The sequence below is a fragment of the Capricornis sumatraensis genome, chromosome 1, assembly GCF_032405125.1.
Source record: "Capricornis sumatraensis isolate serow.1 chromosome 1, serow.2, whole genome shotgun sequence".
In the NCBI taxonomy this organism is placed as follows: domain Eukaryota; kingdom Metazoa; phylum Chordata; class Mammalia; order Artiodactyla; family Bovidae; genus Capricornis; species Capricornis sumatraensis.
In genome coordinates, this window is record NC_091069.1 from 12013441 (window position 1) to 12026840 (window position 13400).

Sequence of the window (13400 nt, forward strand, 5' to 3'; positions counted from 1 at the left end):
GACTGAGTGACTTCACTTTTCTTAAGCTTGTCTTCTGCTCTGACATTCAGCTAGAGCTTTTCTTAGCAAGATTGTCTGAAGCCTCCATGTTGCTCAATTCAGTAGGTGTCTTTTCTCTTATCTTGATGCCTGTGGATACAGTCAACCACTCCCTCCTGCTTGTTCTGCCTGGTGGTTCTTCTTTTCTTTCTTGTTGATCTCTACTCATCCTTTAAATGGGCTTCCCTGCTGGCTAAGATGGCAAAGAATCTGCCTGCAGTGCAGGAGACCTAGGTTCCATCCCTGGTTTGGGAAGATCCCCTAAAGTAGGAAATGGCAACCCACTCCAGTATTCTTGCCTGGAGAATCCCCATGGACAGAGGAACCTGGCAGGCTACAGTCCCTGGGGTCGCAAAGAGTCAAGACACGACTGAGCACAGCACAGCACATCCTTTAAATTGGTGTTTCTCTGACTTAGTCCTGGTTTCTCTTACATTTCTCTGAACATTGTTTCTAAGTGATCTTATCCTTTACTGTGGTGTGAAACACCATCTTTGTGTAGATGCCTTTCTAATTAATAGCTCTCAATCAGTTCAGTTCAGTCGCTCAGTCGTGTCTCTTTGCGACCCCATAAATCGCAGCATGCCAGGCCTCCCTGTCCATCACCAACTCCTGGAGTTCACCCAGACTCACGTCCATCAAGTCCGTGATGCCATCCAGCCATCTCATCCTCGGTCGTCCCCTTCTCCTGCCCCCAATCCCTCCCAGCATCAGGGTCTTTTCCAATGAGTCAACTCTTCGCATCAGGTGGCCAAAGTACTGGAGTTTCAGCTTTAGCATCATTCCTTCCAAAGAAATCCCAGGGTTGATCTCCTTCAGAATGGACTGGTTGGATCTCCTTGCAGTCCAAGGGACTCTCAAGAGTCTTCTCCAACACCACAGTTCAAAAGCATTAATTCTTCGGTGCTCAGCCTTCTTCACAGTCCAACTCTCACATCCATACATGACCACAGGAAAAACCATAGCCTTGACTAGATGGACCTTAGTCGGCAAAGTAATGTCTCTGCTTTTGAATATACTATCTAGGTTGGTCATAACTTTTCTTCCAAGGAGTAAGCGTCTTTTAATTTCATGGCTGCAGTCACCATCTGCAGTGATTTTGGAGCCCCCCCAAAAATAAAGTCTGACACTGTTTCCACTGTTTCCCCATCTATTTCCCATGAAGTGATGGGACCAGATGTCATGATCTTTGTTTTCTGAATGTTGAGCTTTAGGCCAACTTTTTCACTCCCCTCTTTCACTTTCATCAAGAGGCTTTTTAGTTCCTCTTCACTTTCTGCCATAAGGGTGGTGTCATCTGCATATCTGAGGTTATTGATATTTCTCCCGGCAGTCTTGATTCCAGTTTGTGTTTCTTCCAGTCCAGCATTTTTCATGATGTGCTCTGCATAGAAGTTAAATAAGCAGGGTGACAATATACAGCCTTGACGTCCTCCTTTTCCTATTTGGAACCAGTCTGTTGTTCCATGTCCAGTTCTAACTGTTGCTTCCTGACCTGCATACAGATTTCTCAAGAGGCAGGTTAGGTGGTCTGGTATTCCCATCACTTTCAGAATTTTCCAGTTTATTGTGATCCACACAGTCAAAGGCTTTGGCATAGTCAATAAAGCAGAAATAGATGTTTTTCTGGAACTCTCTTGCTTTTTCCATGATCCAGCGGATGTTGGCAATTTGATCTCTGGTTCCTCTGCCTTTTCTAAAACCAGCTTGAACATCAGGGAGTTCACGGTTCACGTATTGCTGAAGCCTGGCTTGGAGAATTTTGAGCATTACTTTACTAGCATGTGAGATGAGTGCAATTGTGCGGTAGTTTGAGCATTCTTTTGCATTGCCTTTCTTTGGGATTGGAATGAAAACTGACCTTTTCCAGTCCTGTGGCCACTGCTGAGTTTTCCAAATGTGCTGGCATATTGAGTGCAGCACTTTCACAGCATCATCTTTCAGGATTTGAAACAGCTCAACTGGAATTCCATCACCTCCACTAGCCACTACCATCTTACTTGGGTTTCTCTTACCTTGGGTGTGGGGTATCTCTTCACGGCTGCTCCAGCAAAGCACAGCTGCTGCTCCTTAACTTGGACGAGGGGTATCTCCTTACTGCCGCCGTTCCTGACCTTCAACGTGGGATAGCTCCTGTAGGCCCTCCTGTGCATTTGCAGCCACCGCTCCTTGGGATGCTCCTCCCAGCTGCCGCCCCTGGCCTCGGGCGCGAGGTGCCTTCTCCTAGCTGCCCCTGACCTCGGAAGCGGGGTGTCTCCTCCCGGCCGCCCCTGACCTCGGATGCAGGATAGCTCCTCCTGACCGCCGCCCCTGGCCTTGGACGCGGGGTGTCTCCTCCCGGCCGCCCCTGACCTTGGACACGGGGTAGCTCCTCTCGGCCGCCGCCCCTGACCTCGGACGTGGGGTAGCTCCTGTCGGCTGCTGCCCCTGACCTCGGACGTGGGGTAGCTCCTGTTGGCTTCCGCCCCTGACCTCGGACGCAGGGTAGCTCCTCTCGGCCGTTCCTGCGCCGTCTCAGCCTGCCACTCTAGGCCGCTGCCCCTGACCTCGGATGTGGGGTAGCTCCTCTCGGCCTCGCAGCCGCCTGCGCTTAGTGCACCGGCTCTTGCCCAAGCCTTTCCCCAGATTTCCTATTTAGTGTGTTCAGCTATGTACTCGACATTTCTATTTACAAGTTTCTTAGACTTAATATCACAAATAAAACTCCTGGAGCTCTTCCCAAGCATGTTAGTCTTTCCTACCATTAAATGGTAATATACTGCCTTTTTACTCTATCTCAGTTCATCTGCTGACTCTAAGGTGGATCTATCCACCTGATGCATTTTCGCTCTCTCTACAGGAGTTAAGCCACCATCTAGTCTCATCTGGACTAGCCTCCTGACTTGCTCTAGCCTCCTGACTTCCCTTTTTCTGTTTCTACCTTCTTCCAAACTTTTCCATCTAAGAGTCATAAAAATTACAGAACTGTAGAGCAGACTGTTATTCACTTGATTAAAATCATTCAATATCTTTCCATTGCCCTTACAAATCAATCAAACAGTCAATCTTAATTCTTTACCATGATCTATGGAGTACTCTGCGTGATCTGGTGCTTGCTTTATCTAGCACCTTGCTAAATCACTTCCTCCTGCTCCCCTGTGCCTTAGATGTACTGAAGTCCTTTTTGTACTGTGAGCATGCCGAGAGCTGTTTCTAACCAAAGAAACAGCTTCTCTGTGAAGCTCTTTCTCTGCCTGAAACACTGAGTCCCCTGCTTCTGGAGTGAAGGGACTCCATCCCATCCTTTAGTTCGGCATTGTCCTCATATTTGAGAAGCTACCTCTGACCATATTACCTCAGTAGGGCCTTTCCCTTTTCTTCCATTTTCCTCTTTGTTCTTTCTTTGGTTTCATATGACACTATCACGAGCTGTGTGCTTTGTGTTTGTTTATGCTTCTCCATCAAGACAGGAGGCTCCACAGCAGGATGGATGTTGTATGTTCAGTACTTGTTACAGTGCATAGTGTAGCTGCTTGGTTTGTAAGATACGTAGCTAAACTTAAAAGTGGTGTTGTTCAGTCACTAAGTCGTGACTGACTGTTGGCAACCCCATGAACTGTGGCACACCAGGCTTCCCTGTCCTTCACTATCTCCTGGTGTTTGTTCAAACTCATGTTCATTGAGTCAGTGATGCCGTCTCACCATCTCACCTCAAACTTAAAAGTGAGGCTGATACAGGAAATCTGATTTCTGACTGGAAGATTGGAATCAAACTATCCATCCACATGGTTCATACCATTCATACATTGAACCTACAAATAATTTGAAGATTAGGCAAAATGCTACAGGAGGGGTCTTGAATGGCTGACAGGCATTTAAGACGCAGCATGAAATTTGAAGTCTGTGGTTGAGATGGTTATTGTTTTCTATTTTCTGTATTCACCTAGACATGGAAAGCACAGCTAAGGGTGATACTGGCCCTGGTCTCTTGGGCTTAATTCTGAAAGTACTCAAATTTGCTTTCTCTTGCTTAGTGGGAAGTATAGTTAGTATGTTTGATGAGACAACTATCTGAATTCCTCACATACCTGAGTTCCTTAAACTAAGTAGTAACTTCTTGGGAGAGTTTTCCTTGTATTTGATGCAGTGTGGCAGAATGGAAAGGATTTTCAACCAGAATTGTGCGTGGGTTTTTATTTTGGTCTTGATTATTTTGAAAAGAAAAAAAGCAAACCAAAACCACCATCACTACCACAATAAAACATCCTGAGCCTCAACTTCCCTATCTATGAAACAAGAGAATTGGGTGAGTTGGTTTCTAAGGTTCCCACTGCCTCTAATCATTATGAAATCTGATTTTTATTTTAAAAAGTGTATGGGTTCTGATCCTGGAGGTAATCACAAAAACTGCAGTCTTTAAGGAAGCCAATCCTTTCCCCACAGTCATTTTTATGGAGAAATAGTGAACACTGTTACAGACTACCTCAGCAAGTAGAGAGGGAATGATAAATTCCTTGAAGATTAAGACTCCTTTGAGTTAATCTGAACTCAATTTGAATGTTAATTTGAACTGTCCAAGGAAAAAATATTTTAGGATTTAATGATCTGGGGCTCTTAATGACTTGTACTTCATCCTGGTGGGAATTTAAAAAGTGAGTCAAGTAAGAATAGTAAGTGCCCCCCTTCTAAGTTGTGGCACCGCCCCGCCCTCCAAAGAATCTTTTTCTTAATGCAAGAATGAGCAACTTTCTTGATCACCCAGAAGACTCCCCCTTGCTGAAAAGATGTGATAGAGAGGAAAGAAAGGCAGCCTTCCTATCTCCACTTACATTACAAAGCTGAGTCAAGAAGATTCTAAGCAAGTGAATGATTTCAAGATGAAATTTAGTTTTCATTGCAAGTAGCAACTTGTGTCTCTTCTATTAATTGTTCTTACTGTGGTCTAGCCTTTGTACCAAACACTCACTTATTCCCCAAATATGCTTTGAGTTGGATGATAGTTTCCAGGAGAAGAAACTGAGCTGCTTAGGAGGTTAAGTAACTTGCTAAATTAAGGCTCAGTTAGCAAGTGGTTGAGTTAGGATTTGAACCAAGCAAATGAGTAATGAACCTTTCTTTGAGCCTACAATGTAGCTGAAAGAGTTTTCAGCCTTTTTAAAGGTAGTGAACAGATAATAGAGAAATTAAGGACACTCAGATCACATACCAAGTTGTGTTCCTTCTGTGTCCTTTTCCTAGAAATCCTGGGTATTTTCTTTTCATCTAGTTGTATCAGTACCCTTTCCTTCTAGGATTCTTCTTTTTAAAAATTCTAGAATTGAAATCAAATCTTAGTTAAAATAATGAACAGTCATCTTTTATGTGAATACATAATAGTACTTCATAAAAGCATGACCTTATTTGTAACTTAGAATCATCTTGACCTGTTGCTTTAAATAGTTTAATAATACAGGGTTTCCCCCTCCCCTGATGAGGCCCACTTTTTTTCCCCAATCACTTTAATTATGTGAGCTAGAATTCTGTTTCTCACACATCTTCAGTTCTCAACCTTGTTAAAATTAATCATATAATCCCCCTTTAAAACATAGTATTAAGTCACCATAGTAACACTGTATCCAAGCTTTATAGATAAAACATAACAGCCATAAGAAGGTAGCATTTTGGTATCCCCTTGACGGCTCTATAACTTTTATAGGAATGTGTTCCTTCTTCTGGCTTATATAAGGTGGAGGGATAGCGTTACTCACTTACACCTGTTTTATTACCATGTTGCTTTTAAATTCCTACCTTGTTTTTGTTCACCTTCCTAGTTAAAAAAGAGGTGGAACTCTCTTTGCTTTCTGAATTATTTTCTTGTAATCTCTAACCACTTTTTGAGGGCAGGAATTATTTCCTTAAATATGACCAGGTGGGGTCCATTGACCTTTTGTCCTGGAATACTTTGATAGTCTTTTAAAATTAAAGTACTTTAATTTTCTTATGTGGCTTGTATAAGGGAGTTTTAGAAAAGAACGCTATCCATATTTGAAGACTTAATTCATATGCTGTCAAAAACTCAATCAGTCTGCCTTTGAAAAAGGCCTGGTGAACCATGATTTTTCATTTCTACTGACAATTTATAGCAAATTATAGGTGAGAGCATTAATTTGAATATTTTATCAATTTGAGTGTGTTTTGTAAAATATATATATATAAAATACAAGTTAATGAGTTCCTTTGAATAAGTCAGTGTCAAATTATAAAATATTTTGTTTGCATAAATTTGTGTACTAGGATTTGTAATATTTAACTATTTAAAAATTTTGTTCATTTATTTTTGGCTGTGCTGGGTCTCCGTTGCATTGCGTGGGCTTTCTCTAGTTATGGCCAATGGGGGCTGTACTCTTCGCTGTGGTGCGCAGGCTTCTCGTTGGGGTGGTTTTGCTTGTTGTGGAGCTCAGGCCTGGTAATTGTAGAGCATTGACTCAGTTACTCCACGGCATGTGGAATCTTCCCAGATCAAGGATTGAACCTGTGTCCCCTGCGTTGGCAGGCAGATTCCTATCCACTGTGCCACCAGGGAAGTATAAGATTTGACTTTTTAAAGAGGAATCCAAAGGCTAACTGGTAAACTGATTTTAAAAAGTGGATTTTAAAACATTTTGTAACTTTAAAAGAGTTTCTAGATTAATCTGACTTGTAATATGCTTCTTAATTTTTTGAAATGTTTTCAGTTTTTTCTGTGGTCTGCTGATTTTTGTGGTGATGCAGGAAGTTTTAGTTTTTATCTTTAATGTTTTTCTGTAAAACCTTGTTTCCATTTCTCAGAAAATATCTTACACTCAGACATTTGCTCTTTCTGTCCTGTAAAATATAAAATATAGTTCTCATAAATTTGGAAATTATGAAAAGTACAGGAATTTAGGAAAGTAATAGCTAACCTTGCCCTCTTTTGAATTCTAGCTCCTCCCCTTAGTGGCTCTGTGAGCTTGATTCAGCTATTTACTTATTAAGTTCTATAGTTTCCTTTTCTGTAAAATGGGAACATCCTTGAAGTTCCAGGGTTGCTGTGAGAGTAAATGAGATAGTGTAATAGCAGATATCTAACTTTGTGGCTGGCATTTAAATTCTGCTATTGCAGTCCCTGTTATTTTCTGAACTAGAGGAATAATCAGGTGAGCATCATTACCAGCAAACTGGCAGGGAAGACTTTGGTGTCAGATAGGCCTACGTTTAAAATTCAGCTTTTTGCAATTTACCAGCTGACATCTTACGCAGTGGCACTCTAGGCTATTTCTCCATCTGTAAAATGAGGTTAATAGGATGCACCTTTCAAAACTGGATGCAGTGCTCAACAGGGACACCTGCCTGAGTGCAGTAAGTAGGGTTTGGTAGCTATGCTGAGGTGGTCACTGCTTGCTGTCTTTTTCTTTTAAAAAAAATATTCACTCAGTTTTTTCTCTTGAAGTGTGTAAATGTTAAGTTCATTTATAAAGAATTCCACTGAGAAAGGAAATGTTACAGGTTCAATGACTTGTTGTGATTAGATACTTTATCAGGAAACTTACTGCACATTCATTTTCCCCTTTGTTCTCTTTGCCGCAGCCTCACAGTTAGCCAAGTTGGCCAGAACTTCACATTCGTGCTCACTGACATTGACAGCAAACAGAGATTCGGGTTCTGCCGCTTATCTTCAGGAGCAAAGAGTTGCTTCTGTATCTTAAGGTAAGGAAAATGGCTTTAGCTATTCACTAGTTCTGTGAAACAATGTCAGCTTTTGGGTTGGTCTTCTGTAATTAAATTTTCCAGCTGTTCTTTTTATTTTCCTATCTGCTTCCCATAAGTCACTGCACTTGGGGAGAAGAACTTTACAATGTTGTCCTTGCACTTTAAGTTCTACAGATAATTGTATTTATTTATTTGTATCACATCCCTTGGGTGGAAAAAAGGATCATTGCATCCATCTGTGGAGTGTGCAGAAGCCGGAGAATCAGCATGGCTTCAGTTCCTCCTTCTGTTATCTGGAGCTGTCAGAAATTAGCCTGTTAGGCTTTCCCTTGGACATTTTGTGTATGTAAGATTATTAATAAAGTATGTGTCTGCAGTTCAGGACGTCTTGCAGACACTGATTGTGTCCTTCTCAAAGTAACACCCCTGCCCCTTTCGGGTCAATGAGTAAGTAACTGTTTCCCAACTTGGCTCCCTCTGTAGAGGTTTTGAAAAAAGTGCAGAATCCTGTGAGAAGGCTTCTTTAGGTCTTCCAAAACTCCCTTCACACACCAGAAGCACACTTACTTAATGCCCTGTTTCCTCCTGCCAGAGGGGTAAGGCATATTCTGGGGATGGAGGATGTGTGGAAATCTGATTTCAGAGCTGCTGGCTCTGTGGGCTCCTGCTGGGCGCCTCCTGAGGGGGAGGTAAAGGCATCCCACACACTCTCCTCTGCATCTGCCTCGGTTAAGTAGGTGTCAGAGGGGCCTGCCTCCCGTCTCTGCTCATGTGCAGCAGCGCAGGGCAGGACAGCAGGGAGGCGCCCCTGACAAAACCCGGGTCTCCCGTCTTGGGCTTGAGCCTAGGAATAAGAGGCCAGACCCACTATGAATTCCAGAAGGAATAGTTCTCTGGTGTACTAGTCTCTGCATTTTCTTTTCCTCCTCACTAAGAGCAGACCCCCTTGCCCCCAGACACACACACACCCTAACACCATGGGGATGGTGAAGGCTAACTTTCACTGTCTTAGCTCTATAACTGTCAGTCAGAAATGCTGCTTCTGTATTTCTCTACACAGATCTTATTATTGTTTTTAATCAGTGAAGTCCACTGGCTCCTTCATCAGGCATGATATCTCTAATTTGAGCACTAGAGGACAACTGCTGGAAAGACCTTAAGATGGAGGTACAAACCCGGCTGCTTTGCAAGACTCCTGTTCTCAAGCACACCTCTAGCCCAGGCCCAAGGACTACCTGCCCTGAGTATTAGACTCTGATATAAATTATTATTTACTTTTTTATTTAACAATTTTTTTTCAAGAAAATTTTCTCTTACATTTTTGTTGATGTTGTATTTCAGTCTTGGTTAGGACACTGCATATTTATGTAGTCATTCAGGGAGATGAGGGTTTAAACCAAGCTCTTGAAGTTTTGCAGAAAGGTTTTGTCCCATATTTGGGATGTGATGTTTCTTTCAAAGCTTGGGTGTATGTATTGAGGGAAGGGAGATTCTTGAATGGGTACAATTGCAACCACTCAGCACACTTCAGAGAGTGAAAAACTGTTTATATAAAAATTGCTCATATCTGATTCTGATGTTTGTATCTACATGTAGGGCCATGTTTGTGACAAGCTAGTTGAATAGCCTTTTGCTGTTATCATTTAGAATGAAAAATAGCAGCAATTGGTGTGTTTTCTATCTGTTGTACTAGCTAGGAGCTATGGGGAAAAATTTGGTGGGTTAGTTCGTTCATTTGTTTGTCAGTCCTTAATTGAGTGCTTACTATTAGCTAGTCCTTGTCCTTGAAGAGTTCCCAAGATGAGCTGGGGAGATGGATGATCTTGCTACGATATGCTATATATAACACATAGAATGATCCCGTGGAACAGTGTCTTCTTACTGTTGCAAATCTAGCGCCTCAGAGCATAGTGGCTATAGTTCAAAATAGTCTTCTATGGATTCTGGGACATGCATTTCATGGGTATTTAACATGAGGCCAGAAGGCTCTGTTTATTTTATTCAGCTTTTGCTTGTGTACAGGGCACACAAAATGGCACTTTCCCTGTCCTTGATTTGGAAACATTGCTGGGTTGAGACTAGCATGTGAGTGGAAGAACTTGCTGTTAACCCTGGATAACTGGTTGGTGACATGTCCAGTGGAGAGGTCTTCCAAGAGAACATTGGTGGGACTTGGGTCTGGGTTACATTATTATTTAGCATCATCTTCTTTTGCTGTTTGGTCTTCTTGCTTTGCTTCAGATGCTTTTCCTTTAGTTAATGTGTGTTTTAAAGTCCAGTCATGTTCTCAGTATGCCCAGTACTCTTAAGTCTGCTCAGCTGCCACCTTTACTTTTGCTTTTCCATTTCTTCCCATGAGGGATGTAGTTCCTAGTGATGGCATTTGTGCAGACATAGTCCCCACTGTTCTAGGATTTCGCTTCTTAGGATCACTTTTTCTCTCTTTCAAGCTCATTTGCTTCCTGGACCACATGAATGACCAGACCTTTCTGTCTTCATACATTTTTACCCATCCTTCCAGGCTCAGCTTGAGCATTTCTGAGAGTCACCTTTTCCAGGCAGAGGTAATCATCCCATCTTCTGGATGCACCCAGCATGCTTTGCACTCTTAAGCTATATACTCATAAGCCCTGATCTTCTTTTGTCTTTCTCCTAGTGAACAGTTAACTCTTTACTGGTGAAGGATGTGTCTTAAGCAGCATCTGCATCCCCATCACTTAGTGTAGTGCTTGACAGAGGTGTGCTTGCCTTTCAGAGACAGGGAGATCCATTCCATTCGGTTGGAAAAGCAGAATACTGAGGGCTCAAGTGGGAGGACAGGCCTCATTGGATACTAATTCAAAGAGAAAATACGAAGTCCAGTTGTTGGCAGAAACATGTTTCATATTACCAGACAATTCATATTACTCATAAGAGGTGCACCTTTGATTCTTACAGTTTGGATTCAGTGACACAGTGGACAGGCATTGTGTCCATAAAGGATTGGGTCATTAGTATTTTATAAAATTTAGACATAATTTTACAATGAAAGGTTCTTAGACATCCTTTACTCAATATAACTTACTAGATTCATTGTTAGGGACATTGTTTGTTCTTCCCCACTAGAATGTAAGCTTCATGAAGTCTGGGAATTCTTAACCTGTTTTGTTCACAGATACACCCAAAGCGTATTAAAGAATGTCTCTGTACATAGTAGACAGTTAGTAATACTTGTTTTATGAAGGATTGAATCCCTGAGTTTATTTAAAAAAATTCTTTTTCAAAGTTTTTTTGAACTCTTGTTACCAGCTAACCTTGACAGAGATGTAGTTATACTACAGTAAAAACTCTTATTAACAAAAGTACCATGGTATATAAAGTCAGATGCATTATTTCCTTCCACAATTGACTGGCTCTTTATATTAAAGCATTTTATTTTTCTTTGAGAGTCACCATTATATTATTTAGCTAGTTGCTAGATGTGTGTGTGTGTCTGTCTGTCTGTCTGTCTGTGTGTGTGTGTCTGTGTGTGTGTGTGTTCAGTTGCTTTAGTCGTGTCTGACTCTTTGCAACCCTATGCACTGTAGCCTGCCAGGCTCCTCTGTCCATGGGATTTTTTAGGCAAGAATACAGGAGTGGATTGCCATGTCCTCCTCCAGGGAATCTTTCCAACCCAAGGATCGAACGCATGTCTTTTATGTCTCCTGCATTGGCAGGTGGGTTCTTTACCACTAGTGCCACCTGGGAAGCCCCAGGTTAAAAGCACCAGCTAGGAGAACATGAGTTATGAGTAAGTTAGTTGTTCTTCTTTATAAACCCAAGAATCCAAGAAAGTATTTTAGCATTCTCAGATAGCACCAACTGAGTCTAATATATAGTAAATATTTACCTCTGAAATCTTAATATTCTAAGACAAAGACAAAGTGACCTAGATCACTTTTTTGGTGGCCTCTTTTGCCCAAAAAACACATGACCCAACAAGGCTAAAACTGTAATGAAATGTGCTATTTATAAGCAGCTTCTGGTTTTGGATGATCAGAAGAAATGGAAGAGTTCAAAGTCATAACTGTATTGTTTAGAGTGGGGAGCAGTAGATTATGGAAGATAAGCCATACAGTATTAACTTATTCTTTATAAAGGCACTTTAAAAGTATTTGTGTTCTACAATTTTCTACTTAATATGTAAGGATCTTATTTCAGCTCTTGAGAAAATTTGAGTAACAATCTTTATACCCAAATAGTTGTTCAGAACCTCTTATCCATTTTGGTAAGAAATAACTTGTTTCATCAATATGGCATCTAAAATTTTCTTAGCCTAACATTTAAAGTTTTTATTCAATTAGTAAGTATCTTAGTATCTTGCATATTTCAGGAATGAGCAATGCATAACATGTGGTCTTTGGCCTTTATTTACCGCAAGGTCCCTTAAAATAGACACACAAATCTAGCCTTAGCTCCCCATATGAAAACCTTTCAGTTTTCCTATTCACCCAAGAGTTTGGTAAGCTGAATTTTCTGAACTTGGTATTTCAAACTGTAAACAATATATACTTTTTGCCCTTTACCAAATATGAAATTGAATTTGTTTCTAGGTGCACTGTCCCAGGCCACCTCTGATTTTGATACCCGTCTCCCATTTCACTTCTACTACCCTTACTGTCTTGGGGGCCACTTCATCTTTGGGAAGGGACTATGTAAATAAGCAATTAAAATATATTGTATTAGATGCTTTTTTAAAAAATATGTATCTGTAAGGTTCTTTGGGGTCACAGATTAGGCAGAGCTCATGTTTGACTTGGAGAATCAGAGAAAGTATTGCTGATGGGTTCCAGTTAAATTGGACCTTAGAGAATCAGTGGAGGCTTGCCTGGAGGAGAATGGGAGAAAAGCTCTCTGGGCCGTGAGAACTGGTGCACAAAGGTCCGGACAACTGAAGGTACAGCGTGGTGAAAGAATGATGAGAATTCCGAGGAGAGATTGACAGCAAGAGATGATGCCATAAAGGCTTGGGACAAGACTGTGAAAGTCTTTGTGGGCCATGCTCAAGATTTTGAATTTATCCCATAGAAAATGGTGTGTCACCTGATTGTCTGGGGCAGGTGTTAGAAATATTGATGTTTGTACATGAAATTGCTATCTACACAAGCTTGGAGTTTTCTGGTTATTGTTAGAGGGATGCTGCACATCACTTTGGGAATAGCATCTGATTTAGATTGGAATTTTTGAGACTCAACTTTAGTTTTTTTTTTTTTTTAATAACTAAATAGAATGTGTTCCTTGGCTCTTATTGGGGAGTTATTGTCCTTCCTTCCATCCAGATTGGCGTGTGGGCTTATGTTTAAACTTTGTGTTAAGTGAGGATCATCTTCCTTCTGGAACATTTTCTGACTTAATGACAAGAACAACTATTGCACCCTTTTTTCATCTGTATTGTAGTCATATCTACTATAAACAGAAAAGCTTGGCTTTCACAGAAAAAAAGAAGCTAGAAGTAATAGAGTCTGGTTTTGAGAACTTTGGCTTCTCTAACTGCTCCAGTGTTTTTTAAACAACACATACAGTTTAGGAGAAAAATCAAAGGACTCTTTCCTTAGGCAGGTGGAATGGCAGAAACTCTTTTGGTTTGTGTTTTAGCTGCTTCAGTTTAAAATAAGTGTATGGGGGGTGGGGAAGGGAGTTGAGAAGGAAGGTTGTGG

General features: G+C 41.2%; 1 protein-coding gene across 1 annotated transcript in view; it reads left to right on the forward strand.

Annotated features, from left to right (window-relative positions):
* The window catches only part of DENND1A (DENN domain containing 1A), a 539355-nt gene that overhangs the window by 176243 nt on the left and 349712 nt on the right, over positions 1-13400 (forward strand). Inside the window, exon 5 of the mRNA XM_068966275.1 lies at positions 7603-7722. Within this exon, the coding sequence (XP_068822376.1) occupies positions 7603-7722 (120 nt within the window). The remainder of the gene's footprint in view (positions 1-7602; positions 7723-13400) is intronic.